Source organism: Mycteria americana, chromosome 3, assembly GCF_035582795.1.
Source record: "Mycteria americana isolate JAX WOST 10 ecotype Jacksonville Zoo and Gardens chromosome 3, USCA_MyAme_1.0, whole genome shotgun sequence".
NCBI lineage: Eukaryota > Metazoa > Chordata > Aves > Ciconiiformes > Ciconiidae > Mycteria > Mycteria americana.
In genome coordinates this window covers 132114048-132138972 of record NC_134367.1, presented here as the reverse complement: position 1 = coordinate 132138972, position 24925 = coordinate 132114048, and the positions used below count along the sequence as shown (strand labels likewise).

The following is a 24925-nucleotide window of genomic DNA, read 5'->3' as shown; positions in this document are numbered from 1 at the left end:
AGGTTTGTGTCTTCATGGTGTCTGTATGGGTGTCTGTCTCTCTGGTCTTCTCCTGCCCTCTGAGAAACCTGTTGGCTTGTTCTAATCAAATCCTAGCAGTACCTGGAAGTTTCCAAGGTGCAGAATAGCACTGAGGTTTGTAAACAACAGGCCGCTGGGTAGCGAGAACTGCGTGAACCCACTGTTGGACACTAGAGAATCCACACAGAACAGCTGCAAAAGTAATGACATTAAGAAATAAGGATTCAGTAATTCTATTGCTTATAGAAGTATTTGATTTAGGGGAAAGGCAAATGAATTTTGAAATCCTTTTTATGTCGCCAGCTTAGTTGACAGAGGAACAGGAGTGGTAGCAACAGAGAAAGTGGAGCAAATGGCGAGAAATATATTGCATGACGTTTTCACAGAGGTTTTTCTCTTTGCCAGGACAGTGGAGTCTCCTGTTCCAACGCTGCGTGATCTTGCACAAAATTCTGCAGTCAGGTAAGTCAACTCTGAGTTTTAATGCAATGGTGTACAAAATACAGCAGTGAAAACTCAGTTTATTCTGGTGTTTTGTGTTGCTGAATTTGCAACAGAATCCATCTCTTAATAAAATTGAAGCTTTTACTTTAAATGTTTCTGGTTTTCTGTGAGAATTGAATGCAAGATATTATGTTGTAACACAGCGGGCTTGGGTTAGGGTAGTTAAGCAGAGTGCGTAGTGGCGTGCCCCGCAAACGTGTCCGAAATGGTCATTTCTCAGTGCATCAAACCCAGTGTGTTTCATCCCTTCAGAAATAGCTCGTCTTTCCTGCTGTTGCTTTTCTGCTTGCTTTCCGTTGGGACTTCTGGGTCTTTGGCAAGCAAAGAGCAACCCCTACAGAACTTGATAGTCTGTATCAAGCCTTTTAAATTAAAGAAAACCAAACGTTTTGATTGAAAGCCTTCCAGCTCTTGATTTTTGCCTCTTGGATTTTTATCCATTTTTATTCCTAGCAATTCCCAGAGGATGCCTGAGAATATAAGCTTCGTGTCTTTAAGAAGTAAAGGAGTAATACTAGCTTTGCCTGAATGTGGTGTTTGGGAGAATGAGAAACTTCATAATGAATAAAAAACAGCGCAGAGTTTCCAAGAGTAAATCTTGTGGTCACAGAAGACTTTAATTACTCTTGCACTTGACAGCAAATTTCTGTAGATCTGGTGTGTTGTATGTCATTGTCACTTAATTTGGCACAGTATAATAGGTACGTAATGCTTGAGCCTATAACCTTTCACTTCTTGAGCCACATGAGATACTTGAGACACTGAACATCACTTGTGATCTGTCTGCATAATTTTTTCCTCCAAGGAGGCATGACTTGGTTCAACTAGAGCAACTATCTACAGGCAGGAAGAAATGCTAAGTTGTGGCTTGTCAGGATGTTGTAGAAAGGATGTTCTGAAATGGGGATTTAGTTACTTTGAGTGATGAGTTCAAAGTAGTTTTTGGCTTTCCATCTGCCACTGTCAGGAGGTTTGAATTGTTTTACGCTTCTGTCCATTTCTCTATTGCAAGGATTTTTCTTCCTGTCTTTTGAGATAGTATGAGCAGTCATGATTCTGCTCTTCAGTTCTTGTGACTTGGGCTGAATTTTCCAAGGGACCATTATTCTCTTTCCTTCGAGTCTCATGCATTCTCTGTGCTGAAAAACAGATGTATTTCAGCCGGAAGAGTGAGATTATTCTGCTTAGTTGTTTGCTTTTATCTTTCTTGGCATCCCAAGCATTCTTCTATATCAAATGGTAGGTAGTGAGAGAACAGGAAGCAGGTTGGTGCCGTGTACTTCAAACATGTCCCTGGTGGGACCAACTGAGACCTGGATACTTACAGCAGGAGATTGGAATTGTTGGGAGCGTGGATGAATTTTCTTAGAGCAAACCCAAACTGCTATATAATGCATTGTACCAGCAGAAATTGAGCTTTCAGCCACTGTTTGCTCTACTGCTATTTAGTTTGTCTAATACTAGACAGCTCAAAATGCAGGGTCTGCGAGATGTCACTGAAAATAGGTGTATATCCCTCCCCGGGAACTGCATGCAACTGCAAAGCCGCCTTTCAGGATAAAAACTCCTTGGCCCGGGAAATCCCACTTCTAAGTTTTGTACACTTTTGACTAGACTGCATAGCAAGCTGATATCCTTCCTGTCTATACCGTGGCAGCCTTTGAACCTAATCAAGTACAATCAGTCCTTTGACTAGAGGATTTGTATTCAAGGGTCTGCAGAAGATACTTTCATTACCATACGTAGGACTAACTGTTTTCTAGACATTAAACTTTCTTTTGGACTGGCTGTTGATACAGAGGAGGAAAAAGGTCACCCTGTGGAAAATAATTGAAACATCCAAGTCCGATATAGTCAGTATATCCACATGCAAGAAACGCACTTTGCATTTAAGTCGTGAGTTCTTGAATCTTATATTTTCTGTTGTGTACATCACCATTAATAAAGCAGCAATTACTTTTTAACCTTGCTTGTCTTAATTGTCATGTAAACCTAATCCTCAAATACTTTTTCCTAGTATCTCTTTCAAAGATCCACAATTCGATGAAGACTTTGTTTTCAAGGCTATAGTGTTACCTGGTGCAAAGTAAGTATCAGTTGTCAGTTTTCAGATAATTCCATTTTCTTTCATTAATCTGAGTATTTGCTCTGATAAGTATTTATGGAACTATTTTTGATCTTAAGGAAACCTGCTCCAGTTCTGAAGCCAGGAGACTGGGAAAAAACCAACAATGATGGCAGGCCTTGGAGACCGCAGCTTGGTTTTAATCGAGACAGAAAACCAGTCCATTTGGACCAGTCAGCATTTAGAACTTTAGGGTAAGACTGGCAGCATTGTTATTGACTGCCTTGCTGAGATGACTATACTCCTTTATTGCTTTTTTAATTAAAAAAAAGAAAAAAGAAAAGAAACTAAGGGGGTGGGGATGGACTGTCAGAGATTGGGTGCTGGTGTTCCATGTTGGAAACTTTGGCATGTGATATTTAAATTCAGTATTGATAAAAGCTGTATATTACAGTGATTTTTGCTGTAATGTCTTGCATTCTTCTTGATTTTGGGTTTGTTTTTTTTTCTACTAAATGTTTCTAACTAACTTTCCCATTGGGTTTTTTCAACTTGTTGGGTGGATACTCGCTTGAAGTACAGAAGGTACAATGAGAATATTGCACACAAGTGATAATTAAGATTATTATGAAGACAGTAATGTCTTTTATGCTTTTAAAAATGGGTTTTAAAAACCCTTGTTTGAAGCACATGCGTTACACCATACAGTCCATTTGATTGTCATTTTTCAAGGCATTGCCACTGTCAGTTTTTATTAGGTCTTCAAAAGTCCAAGTAACTTTCTCAGGTGCTGCAGTGTAGTACAAGAACGCTTTTGAGCACAGGATGAGAGAACGAGCTGGGGTTATGTACTACAGATAAAATGAAATGTTTTTCCTTACTGAGGAGTGCAAGGAGTCATATGTTTATCAGAGCCAGAAAAGAGAATGTTTTAAAGGAGATTGTAATACTAGCAAATAAAATTAAATTCTGTGAGCAACTGAACAGGAGTGTCTCTTTAGGAAGAGAAAATACCTTCTTCATCTTACAGCTCTGGAGGAGCTGGAAGAAGAAAAAGCAACACTCCTCCTTCCATTCCGGTGTTGGAAAGCATAATTGTTCTAGTGCTGCACTTGTGAACCATCTTCTGTTCTTCCATGTCATAGTTATAAAAAAAAGTATAGCTGCGTTATTGATCGCATATGATGTCTCATTAAATTGCTGTCCAGGGTGGCAGACACTACAAGCATCAAAGTCTTAATGCGAATGTAGTTCTGCACAGGAAAAACAGCAAAGGCCTGGCAAACATTGAGACACCAATATTTGCAGATCCCACGTCTCTATCAGCTCTCACTTATTAGGAAATGTGACAGCAGGTCAGTTTTACTGAACTCTTACACAGTTTGCAGGAAATACGTGTTTTTCTGCTTGTTGTGGCTTGGTGTAGAAACTTCAGAATTTTTGCTGGGACCAGCTCACAAAGCATGTGCTTTGTTTGTGGTGTGCCTGGGACCCTGATCTGTAAGCGGGTCACTGTGCCGTGCTTGTGCACATCTCCACTGACGCACTGAAGAGAGCTGGGGTATTTGATGGGCTGGGTAGCAGCTGTGCTGTAAGATGGCATTCGTAAAAACATACTATTCTTTTTCCTTTCCATTTCTTACACATAATAGCCATACGATGCCAAGGGAAAGAGGAATGCCAGGAATGTATGCCAATGCAGTACCTCTTGGAACTTATGGGAGCCCGTACGCTAGGCCGCTTCTGAGTGGGCAGCAGCAGATTCCTAAATTACTGTCAAGTAAGTGGGTTCTGCTTTCTACATTTCAGAGTTTGAAAAAATATTACGGTTTTGTTTTGGTCTGCACTATTACAAATAAAAGGTGGATTCAGGCATCCATCTTCATTAACCTTGTGTTGCTCTTCTGTATTGCTCTTTCTTTATGGAATTGCTGTAGTGAAATGTACTAAAGTGTAATTATGTGCCTGTTAAGTGGGATCCCATTTTGAATACTGCGCCCGGTACTCAAATGCAATAGGAAAAATTGCACTTTGTCTACTAAGGATTCCTAGTGTCTGTTATCTGGAACGTATTCAGTATGTGGCTGAAACTCAGCATCACCAGCATCAGCAGACTTAGTAGAAGCCTGTTGCTTTGTGTCTGAAGAGAACAAGAGAGGAGGATGCTGGCCACAGAAAATCATTAATGCACAAGGCATGGTGGCAGATCAGGAGAGACTGTAGGACAGACGGAAGAGCTGTGGTTGGTGCTGGGATGCCAGACTGAACTGAAATTGCTAATTCGCAGTCCTGTATTAGCTTCTCCTGCCTGCGGTAGTGTTGCAACTTCTGGCAAAGAGGGGGTAGGAGATGGTCAGGAGGTCGGGGTGCCGCTGCTGTTGGCTCGGTGAACAAGTGGGTCACTGGAAGCGATAAGATAAATCCTGTGTGACCTAAAGTGGAGTTGTTCATCCTGGGAAGGAATTGCTGGTGCAAAGGGCTCCCAGAAAGGATGCTAGTTAAGAGTCCTGTCTTTACCTGTGATCAGGAGCTGCATTTCTGTAACAGTGGGATTGAGACAAGAGGAAACTTGGCTAAACTGCCTAAAAAGGTGCTTTAAAGTAAGAAGTCCTCACTGTTCAGCTGAATTCTTGCAATATTGAACTATGCAAGTGTTTTGAAGTTTAAACAGCTGACACAGATAAAGTTTGAACTCCCACGTTTTGTCACATATAGAAGACTGGATTACTGCACAGTGAAGCTGTCAGCCTTTTATACTTGACTTGCATTTTTGCTGTGTATGAAACCAGCAAATAAATAATATCGATGGCCACTCTGAATTAAACTTATTGTCCAGTCCTAAAGCAGATGAAGTGTAGTTGAGTAGTGGGTGCAGAAGCTCTCTTGTGCAAGGAATCAGATTGGTTTAAGTGAAGAGACGGATTGAATGTGAGAGCCTGGAGCTATTAACTTTGATTAAAGGAAAACAAGTGGGTTTTTTAAATAAGAAATATGATCTAAAAAGAAGAGTGTGGGAAATGGAAAGGCAGAACTACCAGACAGACATCACATTTTTGTATTAATCTCCAAAAAGAGAAAGTCTGCGTGGTTTGGGGGAGAGAGAAAGTATTGGTGAGCCCATCAGTCCCTATACTGCTGTTCAAGTCTTCTGAAGCTCGAGTCTTGACACTTTGTGGGAAATACTTATTTCAAAGGAGTTTTCTCTGTCTTACATACATGGAGCTGGTCTTGCCAGTTAGGTACTTAGAAAGCTCTTGTCCTCATGGTATCTAAGCACCTTATGTTGTATAGGAAGCACTCCACATGCAAATATGCCCCAATGCCATCATTCTTTCAAATTGAGGAGGCTTGAATTCACTGGTCAATATGAAATCCCAGTCCATCTGTTGGCCTCAGAAAAACTGTTTGGTGGCTTTCTTTCACGTGTCCTTTCCTCCCCTCATCTCCTGCCCCTTCCTCACCCTTAAATTGCTTGGGGCATCCCTAGTTGCTGTTCTGCAGGTGTGCGTGGCAAATCTGAAAGCAAGGCTTTTTGGGTTTTGGGTTGGTTGGATTTTTTTTTTGTTTTCCCCCCCCCCCCCCCTTCCCCCTTTCTCTGGTTGTGCCACTTTCCTTAACGCTGCTTTTTCCCATTAGGCAGAGGTTGATCTCATGCTTTCCTGTTTGTGCAGCAAAAAGAGGTGCCAGGTCAACCTGCTGGTCCCTCCAGCCGCCGTTGCGGCGCGCTGCTTCACACGCTGCTGGCAGTCGTTGTACAAAGGCTTTTTCACAAAGCAGGGGTTGTGTGCTTGCTGTTGCTCTCCAGGGCTCTTCATCCCGGAGTCGAGAAGCTGGTTCCTGGCACTCTGTTTTTGTGGGAGACCTCAATGCAACATGCTGCAAGTGTATTCTTTGTCAGTTAATTTTGTTGTGTTTCTCCTCTTCTACTAACGACACCAAGCTGTCCTAGGAGATTAGTCTTAAACTCTAATTAACTTCTGATTTAAGCTGACTGCAATGTGAAGTCTTTACAACTAACTACAGTGGCGGTTGACTTAATTGATGCCAAGTGGCCGCATGTGTCTTAACTCCTCTTTTACCAGGTAGAGACCCTGGTAAAAGGGTTAAACCCTTGCTTAAACCCTTGTGAGAAGAATACCTCCAAGTGTCATAGCCCAAAATTTCTGCTGAAATCAGTTTTTCTGACATTCATGCTGAAGGATGCCTTTGCAAACACATCCTGGATTGTGGATTGTGTGGGTTGAGTGTAAAGCAAACCTGACGAGGTGGGAGCATGTCAGCAACTCTCTGAACCTCACTGCAGTAGGTGGTGGTCATCTTATTGAACAGGAGCCGTCTGCATGGACAGCGCCTTTGCTCCAATGGAAATTTGTGGTCAGAATTGAGCACGTGGGCAAATTTCACCCAGACAGTGTTCTGTCTAGGAGTACCAAAAGATGTTCCTAGATCTGACAGCACAGCTATCTTCTTGCCTTTTGCAGTCACCCCCTTCAGTTCAAGCGTAAATGTCTCTCTCAAAGCACAGATATCTTCAACTAGAAAATCAAATTAGAAGGAATGGGAAGGCATATGCTGAATTTTCTTAGTGGGGCAGGTTATCTCTTATGTCAAAGTCACGTTCGTCAGTTACATAATTGTGAGAGAACAGCTGTATGTTGTAGCATAATTGGAGTGGGAAGCGTCTGGAACCCACACGTTCCTGAAAAACTAGAGCTGATGTGGTTAAAATTCCCACATTTTGTGGGATTGATGCAGAGCAACTTTTCATTCTATGTATTATGTTTTTATACGTATGATGAAGTAAAATTAGAGTCTAGAAGGGCAATGCGGTCAACCGAAGTGCCATCTCTTCCTCAAGAGCCTGCTGTGGGTGTTCCTTACCGTTGTTCTCTGATTTGACTTTGATGTGCCAATTTTCAGTTGATGAATAATTGTCTGCGCTGATAACTTGGGGAGTCAAGTGCAGTATGGCAGTACTCTGTGAATGGCATATTTGGTTTCTGCAGCACAGGGTATCTGATTTATGACTTTCATTTCAGTCAGTAAACTTGTCAATTAGCTGCATTTGAAAAGTGATTTTGATTAGTGCAATCAGTAAACACAAAATCTCGTCTTGGATTGCCACACTGATTAGATAAATTGTTACTTGAGGAGCTGCTAGAGAAGGCAGTTTATTTGGCCTTATAGCTCTAGGAAATGCCTAAGTTTTGAAGACTAAAGAAAATATTAATTGTCATTTCTTCTCCGATTTTGTACCTTTCTGAAGTGCAATTCACTGCTCCAAGCTTTTTCCCGCAAAGATTGTTCTCTGTCAGAGCCATACAAATGAATAGTAATAAGGTGGCTTTAAATGTTTTTATGATGATTTCATTAAACTCTTTCTTAAACTGTTTCCTAGAGCTGTAAAAAGATGTGGTTACAGCAGGAGAGCTGGGTCCTTTCTTTTTCAGATGGATAGAAAGTGATTAAGTAAGACACGTGTTTTTAACTAGCCCTTAAGCAAGGGTCTGTATGAACAGGAAACACTGTACCAGGGCGAGACCAGCATCATCTCGTTGGGTTTCTCACTAGAGCACCATTTGACCCTGGCAGTGGAATGGAAACCGTGTTAATAAACTTCAATTAAAATGTGAAGTTCTGACCAGGGAGGGTCAGGGAGGGAGAGACTGTATTGGTCTGTATAATTGTCCGGGTACTTGGGGGTCTTGCCTAGCTCAGCCTGCACAGAGAAGAAGGGTGGGGGAAACGTGGCCATTATTCTTCCCAGAATATAGGGGTGTTTTTCTGGAAGTTTGTGTCTCCCAGCCAGCAAAAGGAGAACTGAGCCAGGCCTAGGAGACCTGCCGGTCTGGTGGTTGTGACAGAGCCAAAACCTAGCCCTCGTCCTGGCGGCTGCAGGTGAGGAACTACAGGTGTTGGTGACTACAGATAGAGGGGGTTGTGCAGCTGAAAACATTTCATCTCTGCTTCTGTATCGTGTGTCTTTCTGTGGTGCTGGTGTCTGTGAAACTTTGAAATTATTAGAAGTCAAGTCATCTTAGGATATTTTTTGATTTAAAATAGTGACGCTCTTGGGCTTTACCAAATTTTTTTTTTTTTTTTTTTTTAGCAATTTCACCTTTGTACTTTCTTTTTTTTTAAGCTTCAGTTTAACATTGTGTCTTAATTGCTTGTTCCCCCAAAGTATCTGGAGACAGCATTGTGGGCCTGGGTTTTCTCGTGTTGCGCTAACCTCGTATTCAAAAGCAAACCCAGCATCACTAAAGCATCGTGTTAGTACAGCCTGTTTATGCATGTAAAAGTCCTTGTAATCCACAGGCTGATCAGTATAGAAGTGCCACATACCCATCTTTAGTCCTTGTGATGCTTTAGACTGGTTCGGTTGCAGTGTATATGAAATAACCAATTATACCTGATTATGAGCATCAGTTGGTGACGGTGTATGTGTCTGTGCGTGTGTATAGGTACAAAGAGAGGTGTGTATATTGGTTGGGGGGGGGGGTGTAGGTGTACTGTTTAATAAATAAAATGCAGCGTGTACCCCTCTGCAGCTCAGGCTGTTGCTGGGCTGGGTGGGCTGGATCAGCTCTGCCCGGAGGAGGCCCAGGCAGCAACAGGGGAGCTGCTGGGGATCAGAATTTATTTCCCCCGATGAAACGGTGTCATCCTCCATGGGGGCTGCCTGCGCGCTCAAGTGCTGCCGTGAAAGGTTTCTGTCCAGGTCAGGCCATTGCAGCCTGCAGACAATCCAGCCAGAGTTAGAGAGGCACAGATTTTTCCTCTGTCTGGTTTTTTTTCTTCCCCTTTTCTTTCAAATTGTTGCAAAGCTTTAGTGTACTTGAATATTGGCAGTTTAACAGGGCGTTACTGTCCCGTTGCAGTGTGTCCATTAGACAACTTCTGGAACCAGCTGTTGAAATTAGGTCACACTTAAACACCATTGAAAATAATCAAAGGTGTCACTGAAACTGAAGCTTTTGATTGATGCACAATTTGAGTGTTGTGGACTGACCAGGGAGCTATTGATTAGCTGTTTCTTTTATCCTGTTTACTGACCAGTTTATTTAGAAGAACAACAACCGTTTAATTGCATGTCCTGTTAAAGCAATGTTGTTACTGCTATGTCTTTGTAAAGAGTTAGTTTGGGTAGAAGAAAGAATTGAGAAGTGGGTGGTCTTTTTCACTGCAGTTTTTTATAACTGCAGAGCTAGGTCTCTAGCCAAGTTTTTACCCGAAAAGGTTTAATTCAGTCTGATTGCATTATCTGAGAGATCATTAATAGATTTTTATTATTATTGTATTATCATTGTCTAGGTTAACTTTTAAACATATTTTTACCTTCTTTAAATATATTCTAAATATAACTCTATATGTATATTTAAATGTTAATAAAGTGGAACCGTTCACTTTATTACGTGCCCTGGTCATTCTTTTAGTTTGCTTTATAGAATAACTTGGACTAATCAGAGGGAAACTTGCACGTATTTTGAGTGTTAAATATCTGTTGCTCACAAACATGGTGTGTTGGGATGATGACCCAGCGGTGTGCGTGCGTGTATCTGTGTTTTTTCATACAGTGTAGTGATGAATGTACTTGTCAGAAATGTAAACGTTAAATGAAGTCTTCAGTTGTTACGGTAACAGACATGGGTTCGCATTTTTAAAATTTCAAGAGGAGATACCTATGAAGTGTCCAAGCACTAACCAATGCTAGTCCCAGCAATTAAAACTCATTCTTCTTATAACTTGAAGCTTATTGGACATATTAAAAAAAAGTGGCCTTTTATTAATTAATACTAAGCTTGCCACTGATGGACGTAAGGGCTCTATCAAAATCAGCAAAGTAACCAATGACTCGGTGAAATGTATTTGGTGGTATATAATCAAAGCTCCAGTTTGAGCTTTTCTGTTGGACTTCTTAAAACAAGTTCTCGGGCATGTGTAAGAATAAGTGGAGCACAGTTCTTTAAGTATACTTGCTATTCTTTATTTTAATGTTTTGTTTTACCCTCTAGATCTTAGACCCCAGGAGTCTTGGCGAGGTCCTACGCCCTTGTTTCAACAGACACCACAAAGGTAAGGCAGGAGGGATTTGAAGTTTTGTAAAATGTGGCCAGGAGGATGTACTTGGTTCTGCCAGGCTTCAGAGCTTTTTTTTTTTTTCCTCTTTGTTTTGAACTTTGTTGTTTAAATTCGTTGAAATCATGCTGTACAGCAGGGTTTTTTAAGTTAATTAATGTCCATGATTTATTTATATTTTGAGAGTGTACTATGTGGTGTTCATCCTTTAAAAGGCTTGAGTACTTTGTATTAAAAAAAAGAAGGCAAAACCACTTTCCATTAAAACTCAGACTTCAAAATTAACTTTACTGTTGGTGCTTTGGTACCGTTCTTGGTTCTTTGGCCTTTATCTTATTGAAGCTTTTGAGATACTATGAAATTGAACACAGAGAGCTTAAAACTGCATTAGATTTTGGACAGGCTAAACAAATTTCTTTTTAGGAGGGCTGTGGAGCTTAATGAGGCATAACTAATGGTGTTCCACTTTTATCATTTCTGTGCCGCAACCGCAGCATTAGTACAGACTAGCCATTGATTCTTGCTACAAACCTCTTGAAGTCCTAATCAGCTTCTTTGGTACAAGTTTTTCAGGCCTGACAAGCCTATTGTGGGGCAGTGTCACTGTAGGTCAGTAGTTATTAGTTGCCACTGAAAACAGTTTCTTTAACTACTTAAGACTGAACTGAATTAAATGCAGAAGGGACTCAGGGAAGGATTATGGAATCTGCAGTCCAATAAGTGCCATCGAATAGAAGGAATGTGACATGGTTTGATAATAAGGGATATTTTACATGCGTTCCTTCATTGATAGGTTGTATGTCCTTAAGTCAGATGGACTTTATAAACTCCAGCGTACCTGTGAAAGCTATGAATAATGATATTTATATTGATGGAGGAATGAGAGCATATGTGAGATCTTTGAAGTTTCTGCTCTGAGGCACAACTTTTTTTTCCATGGCTTTATTTGCAAATGTTAACCATTGAAATATCAGCTTTGGGAGAATTTATTGAGCTCTCTGCAATCACGCTTTCCATGGCAACCATTCTGATCCCTATTGAAATAAGTCTGGCTCCCTTGTCCTGTGCCACGTCAATGTGGAATATTGCATTATAAATGAATCTTGCATTACAAACTTTAATATTACTTTGTCCATGGGAGTTGCTATTCCCACACCTTAATTAAATCCAATTTACGTAGTACCATTTTGTGAAATATCGCTACGGCTACATGTCATTACTTTTACAATGCTATACTTTTATCATTTTACCAGGTTGTTTGTTTTTGCAAAGTGGAAGAGTTTCTCAATTCGCATACAAATAACTTCTTTCAACCAGAAATTCTGTTTGTTCCTCACTTGAAATACACATTTTTATTACAATTGTAATAATCGACTGTCTGTCTAATCGGAATCCTATCATAAGGTTACTGTACTTGGTTTGTGCTAATATTTTTAGAAGTGACGGCACACTGCCCAAGTGCTTCAGAGCATTTTTGCAGATAGACGGTATTGGTGATTCGATCTGACCTGTCCGGCATGCCTCTAGCGTTGCAGTATCGACCTCGATCTTCAGGTCCCAAACTTGAGGAAACTGGTGGCCCCTGAGGCGACTGTAAATTGAAGATGTATCATCTTCACCTAGAAAATAAGCTTTAGAGAAGCTTGGAGAATGCCGTTCTAGCTTTCGAGTGACAGCAGTGTATTTACAATGCTTTCCCTCCCTGGTGGTGCTTTGTTATCCCTCTGATCGTTTATGAAAATCACTAACTTGCAAGTTTAAGTGCTGAGGATAAAAAAAAAAAAGTAATTTTGCCATGTTCTTGGAAGCTGTTTGGTTTGGGAAACAAACCAAACATGCTTAGGGCTGATGTTGAGTTAGTTGCCATACAGAGATAAGCATGGGGACTTAAGCAAAAGTTTAAACAGAAACATAAAGGTAGATAGGCTTGGTACAGGAAAAAATGGCTGAACCTGTTGAACTGAACCCCCCCCCCCCAAGAGGTTTTCAGCTTCCCAGTTAATTCCCTGGGAGCAGCCAGTTTCCCATACCGCTACCCCCGAGGCTGTCCCTGCTTGCTGCTGCGGCTTCAGGTGCTCCAGGAGCAACAAGGTGCTGGCGGGGAGAGCGGCGAGGAATTTCTGTTCTCCGTCACCTCTGCTCCCGGGAAGAAAGTAATTGAGGGAGAGGCCAGCCCCTGCTCCAGCCTTTTCAGATGAAGTGGGTTGACAGGAGGCTACGATATCCTTGATTTGTAGCATCAAGCAAAGGATAAGCAAGGAGCCCTGGCCCTGCCAGGAAAGCTTTGAGCCTTTGTGCTGTTTCAGGGATAGTGTTGCAGTGGGGGCTAAAGTAGCACTTGCTTCACAGGCCTGGGTGGAAAAAACCCAATAGTGTAAAGCTGTTTCTTCATAATCCAGGAGATCTTGTCTCCTGCATAAGATTTCTTACTTTTAAATTTAGTGATGCAATTCAGCATGCACCAAGTAAAATAAAATCGGTGAGTTGCCGTTGAACAGGACACCTTTCAGCATGTCCTGTTCAGGTCCCGGTCTGACTGGGCTGCGTTAATGGAGATTGCAGAAGATTATTTCATGCTCTTGCCTTCACTGCTGGTGATCTGATATGTTTCAGACATTTTTTATATATATATAACTTCTGAAACATATCAGAGACATAACCTCTGGTTATATTTTTTTTTATATATATATATATATATATAAAAGCTGGTTTCCTGGCTGATGGAAATTTGTGATCTGGTTAAGCAAATCCTTTTGCTTAACCTGCTCATAGAAGAGACTTCCAAAGAGGCTGAGGTTGGAACGCGAAAATGTTTTACTGTAAAGTTTCCTGCAGTTGTATTTCTAGCTATCCTGTATGTATATGCTTTAGTTTAATGGCAAGTTGACATAATTCTGGATAGTGTATTTGAGTAGCTCTGCCAGTGTGAACTCATGTGATATTCCAAGCGGCACAATTCTTTTTGTGTTACCCATGAGGCACAGCTCTGCTGCATACAAATCTCCACCCTCAGGTAATTTGAATGACCAGTTAATACATCCGCTAGACCAACATGAAGTCAAGTGCTGTGAGGACTATAATTTCCTGATTTCTGTTTACCAGATGAAAATCTAAAATTTTGTTTTTTAAAAATAGTACATAGTTCTGTGGATTAAGACCAGCAAAAAGGTGTAAGCTGCTTTTCTGGCTCTAAAATCAGAAAATGCATTGCAGCTTTCTTTTTCCTTTTCCTGCTGGGTTTATCCTCTAGAATATGTAGTGGTTCTACCTGAAAATCACCAATTTCACTCTTTCATATCACCTTGAAGCAAAAATGCCCCAACATAATAGTGCTATTAGTGTTAATGTGTTTCATTTGTTACATATCCCAACCTTTCACTAAGCAGCACTTTACTAAAATAAAAAGTTTAAACTCTGTGCCAAATACATATTAATGTCAGATGAAGTTTGTGACAAACTTTCCTGTTCCAGGCATGTAGCAAGTGTTAGCCTGTGATCATCAGTCGCTGAGGGTATTTATCACACGCACGTTAGCAAAGTTGTAGAGTCAGGGTGACTGTTGATGAAAGTCCTAGAGCTGGGGCTATATAGGTAATTCCCTGTAGTTTTCCTTAAGGCTGAGCAGTGTATTCTTCCTGGAGAGTCTGCTGTTTTCTAGGAATAATGGGGGGAAAAAAAGTTAGGCCTCAAAATACTTAAAGGAATATCATACTTAGAACACTCATTTTGAGTGTTTAGTCCTGAAAGTGTAATGTGCTATTAACTTTAAATACAGTAGCGCTCCTCCTAAGGAATGATTTGGATAACATACATTGTGCATTTCTAGACATACCTCTGAAGCTTAAAAATAAAACCACACAGTTCAGTATTACCACTTAGCTTTTGTGCATGTTCATTTTTAGTACATGTATTGCACATCGTATTTACCAATTGCATACTTATCAGGTAAGACTCGTACTTTTATAAACAGGAATCAAGTTATTTCATTTCTGGAGATGGTAGACGTTTCTTTTGCCTTTCTAAAATTCAGGCAGGTCTTAATCTGCCGGGGCGGAGCAGCTGTCTTGCAGGCTGTAGTGTGAAACCAAAAGTAATTTGCATCCAAAACCAGAAACCCTTCACGTCCAAAACGCCTCTTTTCATTCATTTTAATCTTACGTTTACCTGTCTTGATTCCAACTTTGCCTCGTTTCCAGCTGGTGCAATGTGTGTTTACAAGTCCTTCCTCTGCCAGCATCGCTTCCTCAGTTGCTCAAGGCTCAGTTTGCCCAACACCGTACAGTTGGCTGTGAATGGTCGTGAAAGTCCTTCCTCCTCCCTGAGCTGCATGTGTCTCTGAAAGAATATATCAGCCTCTGGGCAGGGTTACCCCTCCAGGGCTGAAGTCCCACCAATTTAATCCAGCAGATCTAGGTTCAGCGGTGCAGCAGGTGAATATGCAGTGCAGTGCTCATGCTCTCTGCTGTTCCTGTCTCTCAGCAGGCTGCCCGCACACTGTTCAGCTGACTCTCTTAAACAGGGGTCAGAGAAGATTAACTGTCTCGGCTATCCAATGTTTTCCCTTTACAACAATTTCCTTTACTGCAAAACGTAACTGCTATGAATTCTGTAAGGAATTGTACCCTTGCCCGTGCTCGGCTTTAAAGACTATATCATGGCTATATCATTTTTCTAAATATTTTTAATCAAACAACGATTTGTGTATTATACCTGTTGCTTTATAATTGTAATGTTAGAATAGGTACTTGAAAGCAATTAAAACATTTCTTGCTGTTAGTAATCTAGCATGGCAAACTAGGTTATAAAGGATGTTGAATTTGCGTTCCCATATAAACTGTACACCAAATGTCAGTCAGTCCATGCCAATTAGTGCTTATGTTGCTAGGTCACCGTGGTCAATTGAAAACGGCATCAATAGAACTTGAAAAGGTTTCTTCCCGATCAGACCTTCTGACATATTGAGCAGAATAATGGATGGGAAAAAACAGCCAAGGCCCCTACCCTAGATTCAGAATACTCGCAGTAAGAATTCATTTGCAACCTGCAATTAACTAGAAAGAATGGACTCCCAGAAAGAGTCTGGACATTTAGAAAAGAAAGCCTCATTCTCCTGTATCGCACATGTTTACTCTTTGGATGGTGTGTTACGTTTAGCTAACTTGGTGATATCTGAGGTTTAATCTACGTTCAAGATCAGCTGGATGAATTGGCAAATTTGCCCCTAAAATAAAAGATGGACAGAATCCTTCCAAGGAATTTGAAAAATCTCTGATTTCTAAAATTGAATTTGCTGCTTGTGGTAGTACCTGGTTCTGTAGCTTTCAAGCTGTGATGAAGGAAGTAGTAAGCAAATGTGGCCTTTTGGTAGGAGAATCTTGGAAGATTATTCCCCCTCCCCGATGTATCTCTAACGACTTGGCCATCTGCAGTACCGCTGCGGGCATAGCTGGATGTGACAGTGTTTAACTCTGAGACAAATCAAATCATTTATCATACGAGACTATAGAAATTTGGATTTTGTGGTGTGAAACTCTCTCTAGGAGCTAAGTTCATGCTGCAATGTGTTTCTTCTTTACACAGAACTGCTGGGGCTGCTCCCCTTCTGGCCTGGAACCGCATGCTGCAAGCCCAAAATCAGTACCAGCCAAGTCAGTACCAGGGGCTGGGCGGACCAATGAGTTACCCACAGAGACCTGAAGATCGGATGGACAGGGGAAGACAGGTATGAAAGCGTTGCCCCATTTTGCACGTTTTGTTCTCCCCCTGAGTAAGGCTTCCTCCATGTGTGGCTGTGGAGAGTGAATGCAGCAGAGGTAGGCACTCCTGAGCTGGTTTTAGCCCGGTAGCTGCGTCACCAGGGAAAGCACTGGCAGGTAAGCTTCCCAGCCTCGTCCAGCCCCTCCCTGTGTACCCCTGGCAAAAGGCCCACGCCATGACTATGCCACCGCTGCTTTTCATTAAAAGTAGATCAAACGTGCTACCAAGTCACACGCTTCTTGCAGCCTGAGAAAACATAATCTGGAGGCAAGTATTTCAACCAGAGTCGTCGTCTTCTGTAAGGAAATCTATCAGCTGCACATTTGGGGGATAAAAGGGTTTCTCCCCAGTATGTTTAAAATGTAGATTCTTACGACTTCATTAATTTCTCCCCTCAAATGTTTATTGGCTTTCTCTTAGCTGAAAAACTACTTAAGTTACATTCTAGTAGCCAGAGAAATAAACATGTCTGGGAAAGTACACATGAAAATAGCTTTGTGTGCTTAAATGAAAACAAGTGAATGTGATAGGAGAACGTCATGCAAAATTGTAGGTCATCAGTTTATGAAAATTCAAGAAGCATTTTAAGTCTGTGCAAGCAGCAGGTGATTTTGCTTATGTGATTTTTTTTTTTGTGTGTGTGTTCCCAGTAAAAACATAATCTGCGTATACTCTTGTACTAGAAATTTGAGTATTTACAATGCTGTATACTAGTTTAAAATAAATTTCAGATATCTGTATTAAACTTGAAGTTCTGTTGCTGTTTTGGTAAGTCAGAACTATTACTCAGCTGTGGGAAGGTTACTGACCAGTAATGGGGAAAGAGGAGGAAGAGCGCTCAGCTGCTTGGTTGGTAACAGCACTATTTCCCCATCCTTTATATGGAAACTAAGGCACAAACTGTTTGAAATTTGCCTTCTGCTGGGACCTGGTTCAGCTACCTCTCATAAACGTGCTCAAGACAAGTCACTTTTTAGTCTACGCTCTTGGTTTTTCTTTTCTTCTTCCCAGTCTGCCCATCTCCCGAGTACGCAAACATTTGTGTTACACGGTACAGCACAAACAGTCAAATTGGGTGTTTGATTTCTGGGACTTTCTCCATGCTGTTGGCAGTCATTTTCACGTAGGTATAAATCCTGTCCTGCAGCGTGTGGATTGGATAATGTCCCAGTCTCCTCTGCTTATACAGCAGGGACTGCAAGTACAAGCCATTTAAATTGTAATGTCATACGGCATATGTGAAAGTATTCTTACAGGATTTTTACCACTTCTCTGATTCTTTGTCTGCTTTATGTTTTTCTTTTCTGTTCTGGTTGGGAGACCCAGGTAGCGCTATCTATCACAACCACTTTTGCACCGTGACGTTGTTACGGTGTGGGGGGTTCGAGGCAGCTAACGGAATAAAAACATGTACTGTCAAACCAAGTTTGTAAGAGAAGAGCCTTTGGCCTTTGCTGGGGAAGCTTTTTGCAGAGCGCCGTGTGCTTCTCTGTCTGGTTCAGCTTGTGAGGACCCAAGCCCAGCAGAAACAGCCTGTGAGCTGCTAATACCGTTCTCAGCATTGTCTGCCGACTGCAGGATTACACGGTGCTGCTGAAAAGATCTATAGCCAGCAAGCAGCCTGCCCCAGCGCTCCCAACTCTTAAACTCTTGTTCGACTGAACCCTTGTTAGCAGCAGCGAGACTCCCTTCTCCCCCCCCGCCCCGACTCCTACCCTGAAGCATTTTTAGTGCAGAGGAGGCTTTTAAGACTGGAGTAAGAATTGTCTTTAGCTCGTTCAGTTGTCGTATTGGTGTCGCAGCAAGAAACGGGAAAAAGAGAGGCAAGTACGCCGCTGTGCACTCTTGCTCCAAGTATACTGGGGAGGCATTACCTGCCAGGACTGGTTTTGGCTGTAAGCAAAACTAGACAAGCGTGGGTTATGATCACATTAGGCTTAATGAGGCTTCAATCCTGGCTGTGCTGCCCAACTAGTCCCCGGTGGTTTTTTAAGTATATTTCAAATTTGGATGAGGTGTATTGATAGGATCAGTTTTCAAAAATCTTTCATTTTGTGTTACACGGGTTTACCCAAAACACTGGAGACAAAGCAATAAATGCATAATTGCACTAATCCATAACGGGGGCTGCTGTAATACTGTAGAAAAATCAGTGGAGGATTTTGATGCTGGTGGAGTCTGGGTGGTATTTAATTAGGGCTGGAAAATAGATACTCAAAAAAAAGCCTGTCTGCTACACCATACTCTGCTCTACCCTGTATCCTGGGTAGCGTAGGTGGATATATTTGCAAAAGGAATCAGTGCTTAAAGTAGCTCGTTCCCGACCTTAAATCTTCATGCGTAACAGCTACAGCTGGAATCACAGAGGTGAACAGGAACTGTCTTCCAGAAACGTTTGCAGCGTGGGCTCGGGGAGGGCATCCCCTGGTAGTTCACATTTGGAAAGCTGGGGTCTCGGAGCATCGTGGACATCCCCAGCCTGGCAGTGACAGCAAGCCCCAGCTGTCTGCCACCTGAATGATTAAATAGGAGGCATGTTGCTCTTGGTAATATTGCAGTCTTGCCCGAAATGTAATTCGCCTGTCACTAGCACGGGACGTGTCTGCTGGATCATGAAACGAAGTTAAAACTGGGGGGTGACAACGGTTTTATTTGTACTCACATACACGATGGTTATTAAGGACAAATCTTTCAGCTCAAGTAAATTTGCTTCCTTAAAAAATTTCCTTTGCAGTTGTGTTGCTTCCCAAGGGGTTTAAATTTTTGCTGCCTTTTTTCTTTTTTTTTTTTTTTTTGTTATTTTTAAATGAACTTTCAGCTGTCATTATTTCCTCGGGGCTGACAGCACTGGAGTAAAATTAGAAGCTACCTTAAAGGGTTTAGGGTGCAAAACCAATAATTGAATCTAGCATTGCTGCCTGTAAATTTCAAAGCTTTAAAGCCTTGAAAAGGGATTCAAGTGGAAGTGGTGACACATAGCAGCATAAATAATTATCTTTGGTCCCTTTCACCTCTGAATTCTTTTTTTACAGCATACAGAACGTGGTCTGAAGAGGTTAATAAACGCGCTGCTACAAAGTGCTTACAAAATTAATGCAACTGCCATGGATATGGGCTGCTCTGTGGTAGTGGGTGTTTGTTGGTGTCTTCCAGCTGTTCCAGAATAAAGAATAAACTTGATTGTGTTGTGCAGGTGTTTGACATTTTTATTTTAGTCTGTAATAATACACAACTGAATGTCCAGATAAATATCTTGTGCAGCTCTTACCAGACCTCTAAATTGTACTTCTGTACGGGGATTGCTGCTATTTATGTAACTGGAAGGATTTTTCAAGGGATGTCGTCAACTTGTTCCCTTTTTTAATTGATTACCATCAAACCCGAAGACAAACCTAAAACCTTCCTGATAGCGGAAACGGTATTCTGCATGTCTCTTTCGGAGCCCTTTGCACCCAGGGTGTAACAAATGGGTTTCTGCTCAGAAAGTCGTTTGTGATTGCCTGGCACGGGCCGGCCGAAGCGCACCTCCCCGGCACGGCTTCGTCGCTGTCTCTTCGGTTTCCGTGGTTATCTCTGCGTCCCCGCAGGACAGGGTGGAGATGGATTTCTCTCTTAAAGAAATAAAAGGAAGCCCCTCTTCCCCTAGCCACCAAAAAACCTCTAAGTAAGAAACAAACAAAGCAAGCCCTGTAGCTGTTGTTAGTGCATCACGTTTAATTCACTTTCTCATCTCTGTGGTGTATCAGGTTTTGAAATAATTGTAAATGTTTCAAGGGGACTTTTTATGAAATTTTCTGACAGATTTTTCACTGGATCGTTGATGTACAGAATGCCTTATCTAAATTTAAATATAAAAATATATTAATTTGGAGTGATTTCCAAGGTGGGATTTCACCTATTATTTAAAATGAATGAGTGCTGAAAAGTGCTGCTTCTGTAGCAAACACAGGGGTTTTTTTCCTTCAAATACTTATCTGTAAAAACGTCTGCCTTGCTTTAGCCTAAGAGTGCTTACAACTAGAACAGGAAGCTGGTAGTTGAGGGAAATTATTTTTTTTCCTCTAAAAAAACTAACCCTGACTAATCCTGCTAACAGCATACAGGCGTCGCGCCTCTCCAATTGATGCTTCATATTTAGTCCCCAAAAATGACGTTTCCATCCTTACTCTGTGCAAAGCGTAAGCGTAGGTGCTGCGAGGGCCACGCTTCTGGAGGGGTTAAAAACGTGCGTTGCAGGTGTGCGTGTGTGAATGCGTCTCCGTGCGTGGCTTCACATTTGGTACCTTTTTGCTTCCCGCGTTGCTGAAGGCAAAGCGCGCGCAGAGGCGTTAAGCTTGGACGTAACTTGGCCTCGGTGCTGCCTTTTGGTGAGTTTCTTTCTGATCTGGAAGCGTTGCTCCTCCCGCGGTACGGCTGGAAGCTGAGGCCGCAGCGTACAGCACCGCTCTCCCTTGGTGGAAGTTAAAGCTTGTGTTTTCAGGGGAGCGTCTGTAAACACGGTGAAGAGCGGTTCAGCTCTGCCTGGGGTACCTTTCTGCGCAAAGGACGTATTGTTTCATTTTTGTATGGCGCCTAAAGCTCGGCTAACTTGTTTACTGTGATGTTAATCCAAAAAATAAATGCTTGCTTTTGTTTGTTTGTAGGCATATGGCCCCGGGAGGCCCTACCCGCTACCACCTCCCTCAGGAAGATACGGCTGGAATTAGCTCTTGGCTCGTTTGGGGTTTTGGTTTTTTGGTTTTTAAAGTATAGAAAATGTCTGGGTTTTTTGTTTTTGTTCTTTTATTAATTGGGGGGGGGGGAATCCTTAAGAAACATCCCTGTAGTTTTTAAACTATGATATTTGTTTTAAATGTGCACATTTCTTACCAAACTGATTTTTTTTTTTGTTGGGGGGGGGGGCCTGTGTCGCTTGGAAATAGCGTATTGCAAAATACGAGTTAACTAGACTTGCTAATTTGCCTGTGAGACATTTGATGAGGTAGGAGTGCTGTTGGGTCTTTATTACATATACAAGCTGTGCTTCGCTGTGCCTGTCAATCTGAACTCCAAACATCCTTTACTTCACACAGAAGAGCCTGAAAACAGACACGGAGTTTTAAAGAATGCATAGAAATCGGATTTTATTAACTCTTGGGGAAGACACAGCAGGCAGCCTGCGGAGCACGGTATTTAAAGACACGTCTGTCGGTATTCCTTGTCAGATGCTTCCTTGAATTTCTCACAAAGAGAGGAGATTTTTTGGACTTTGAAGTAAAACATTTCAACTTTTACAACTTGTGCCTGTTTTTGACTTTGTTATTGTAACATAAACCAGCACGGAAGGTGTATTTGTCTGTTTTGATATATAATTTAAAATAGCTGCAAAGTACAGAGTTTCCATTCATTTTTAGCACTCTTTCTAGGGATTTTCTGTGTGAGTGTACCAAATCAGTAAATATTTTTATTTGCTTTATAAAGTGGCTTTTGAAATTCTGAGCAGTATGGAGTGGTTTATTTCCAACCCCCTCCAGAGCACATTTGTATCTTTTAGCTATACCTATCTGCACACATTTATATTAATTTCTGGGAAAATAATTCCACACAGCCTCTACGATAGCATTTAAAATCTTTGTTTAATCCAAAAAAAAAAAAAAAAAGAAAGAAGACGAGAGCATCCAGGTAAATGAGCAGCGTTAATGCTAGTAGAACATCTTTCTGTTGTGCCACGCTTGGGCTTTTCCATTAAACACACGTATCATATACATCAGTAAACGTCAAAGCTTTGCTGTCGCCCCTACGCAAGGTTGCAAGGCACGGCGCTCCCGTGAGTAGTTTTTCAGCCCCTTCCTGCGAGGGCCCAGATGTTAATCACCAGCAACGAGGAGGAAAAAGACCAGACCAGCGTAACCTTGGGAGGAAGAAATCATGAAACTGGATTCATTATTTTCAAGTGATTGAGGGTGGAGCAGAATCCTTCATTGTAATGCAAAGAGTTGCCATCCTGCCCGGAGCTGGGAAACGCCATCAGCCCTCGCCAATGGCCTTCTCCCTCGGCCGAGAAAATATTTGGGTCTCAAAAAAGTAATTTTGCTTTTCGAGCAGAACAAAACCAGCAGCGAACGTGAATTTTCATGCAAATGCGGTGGTTGAGTGCGAGGCTGGAGGAAGGAGCGGGGTGGCTCATCCTTACGCTGCCGAAGGTGCCCCCTGCTCCCGAGGGTGAACCCGGGGTGCGAGTGGGCTTTTGTCCCTCGCTCCCCGTGTTTGGTGGTGTGGGGTACAAAAATGGGGTGGGATAAACACCCTGGGGAGCTGCTTTGGGGAGGGCTTGTCCCTGCAGGTTCCCCCTGCCCAGCTCTTCACCCCCTTGGCTGACGGCGGCGAGTCTCAAAGCTGGCTGGCGTTCCCCAGTGGAGCCTGCCCTCGGCCCTGGGAGATGCGGTGCCCGCCGGGACCCCGGAGCGATGCTTGGAGCAACGCGCTTGGCCCGGGGGCTTCGGTTCCCCTGCGCCACCGCGCAGGGATGGGATGCGGGGCCTGACCGCGGAGCATCGCCCCTCCGCTGGCTGTTTGATCCCCCTGCCCGGGCGTACGGCCCTGCTGCATCCCAGCGGTCTCCAGCACCCGGAGCCGCTGGGGTATTTGGGGATGGTCCTTGGGGACAGGGTCCCCGCGGCAGTCCTAGAGCTGCTCTACCTCTATCTCGATATACGTGTTTTCCAAGCCGGAGCTGAACCTGATGCCTTCCCCTTTGCTTGAGCAGGGCTGGGGGGGGCTCAGACCCATCCACCTTCCCAAGGGCCGTCCCGGCCGCTCCGAGCCGCACCCCGCAAGCCGTCCCCCGCGGGAACCAGCGGGGAGAAACGTTCCTGCGAGCCCGGCCGTGGCAGGGGGAGAGCCGCGGGGGTCCCTGCGCATCGCCCCGTCCCCCGAGGGAGCGGTCCCCGTGCGGCGGCCGCCGGGAGGGGAACAGCGGGGATCGCCCCTTCCCCTCCCGGCCCCTGGGATGGCCCTTGGGAAGGGGGCCGGGAGCCGGCCCCTGGGCTCGCAGCGGCCGAAATCCGTTTTTTCCGCCCCAGAATCGCTCCTTCGCGGCGCAGCCGGGAGCGGCGAGGAGCCCCGGCGGTCCCCGCGGCTGGGGAGCCCCGGAGGGGCTGAGGTTCGGCGGACCCCCGAGGATGGCAGAGGCGGGGGGCGCGGAACGAAATCCCCTTGGCGGTTGCGAAGGAGGCGGAAAAACGGGGGTTTTGGGGTTGTCCAGCGGCGGTCAAACCGCATCCGTACGTACACCGAGAACGAAGCAGCCAACTCTTGAGAACGTTTCCTTTTATTGTAAAAAAAAAAAAAAAAGGAAAAGGAAAAAAAAATTAAAAATAAAAGAAAGACAAATTGCCGGAAACTTCCGAGATGCGTTTCCCGGTGTGCCGGGTTTCCTCGGGGAAGAGGCGAGGGGACAAACCCCGCGGCCCCGATCCGTCCCACCGCTCGCCGTCGTCGTTCCTCCTCCAGCCCGGCGGCCCCGGCCGCTGCGGGGCCCGATCCCCGCTCTGCCGGCGGGGACGCGGTGTCCGGCCCCGGGCGGGGTCCCGGGAGCTCCTGGGGTCTCGGCGGTCCCCGCAGCCCGCCGGCAGCCGAGCCCGGGCCGGGCGTTTACTGGGCGGTAACGAGGAATACAACGATAAAAGCGATTTTCCGCCTTCAATCCGAGCGCCGGCGCTGGGGAGCTCTTCTGCCAAAACGCCCCGGCCGCTGCCGGGCTCGGGCCCGGGTTATTCTCGGGCTCCGGCCGCTCCCCGTCCTCCACAGGGCAGCGGCTCCCGCCGCCCGCCGCCTCCTCGACCTTGAGTGACAATTCCATTTACCTTCGATCAAATCACAATGAAATTGCGCTTCGGGGGCACCCCTATAAAATTAATTCTGCTGAGATAAGTTGCACTTCAGAAGATTTATTGTTCGCGTTCGATGGGTCTGTAAGATATACGCGCACGGGCGCGGGCTCCCGGGCGCGTTCGGGTTCGGCTGCCGGTGCCCGGCGGCAGGAGAGCGGGGCCGGGCCGGGAGCGGAGCCCCGCGCCCCCCGCCAGCCGCCCCCCGCCGGCCGGGCGCCCCGTCGGGGCGGCTCTCCCGGGCGGGCCCGCGGCGGCCGCGCACCCCGGCACGAAGGCGGACGGGACACGGAGCCACGAACACGCGCAGGCACACACAGACACGCGCGAGTAGCGGCGCAGACACCCGCCCGCAGCCCGGCGCCCACGCGTGAGCGCGCACTCGCCCGCCGGCCCGCCCCGCGGCGGCTCTGCCTTCGGGCCCGCGCGTCCCAGACCCCGGCGAGCCCACGCAGGCCGAGGCGAGGCCGGAGGGCCGGCGGGCGCGGGCGCGGCGGGGACCCCACGGGCGGCCGTCGGGGCCCCCCGCAGGCGCCTCGCCGGGCCGCGGCGGCCGTCGGGGCCGGGAGGGTCCGGCGGCGGCGGCGGCGGGCGGGGGCGACGCCGGGGCGGGGCGGGGGGCGCACGGGGA

The 24925-nt window shown here is 44.4% G+C and overlaps 1 protein-coding gene across 1 annotated transcript in view; it reads left to right on the top strand.

Annotated features, from left to right (window-relative positions):
• Positions 1 to 21892, top strand: part of XRN2 (5'-3' exoribonuclease 2) — a 52027-nt gene extending 30135 nt beyond the window's left edge. The window contains exons 24-30 of the mRNA XM_075497101.1: positions 427 to 483; positions 2543 to 2611; positions 2710 to 2844; positions 4243 to 4370; positions 10606 to 10666; positions 16250 to 16391; positions 21070 to 21892. Of these exons, the coding sequence (XP_075353216.1) occupies positions 427 to 483; positions 2543 to 2611; positions 2710 to 2844; positions 4243 to 4370; positions 10606 to 10666; positions 16250 to 16391; positions 21070 to 21132 (655 nt within the window). The 3' untranslated portion in view covers positions 21133 to 21892. The remainder of the gene's footprint in view (positions 1 to 426; positions 484 to 2542; positions 2612 to 2709; positions 2845 to 4242; positions 4371 to 10605; positions 10667 to 16249; positions 16392 to 21069) is intronic.
• Positions 21893 to 24925: the final 3033 nt, after the last annotated feature.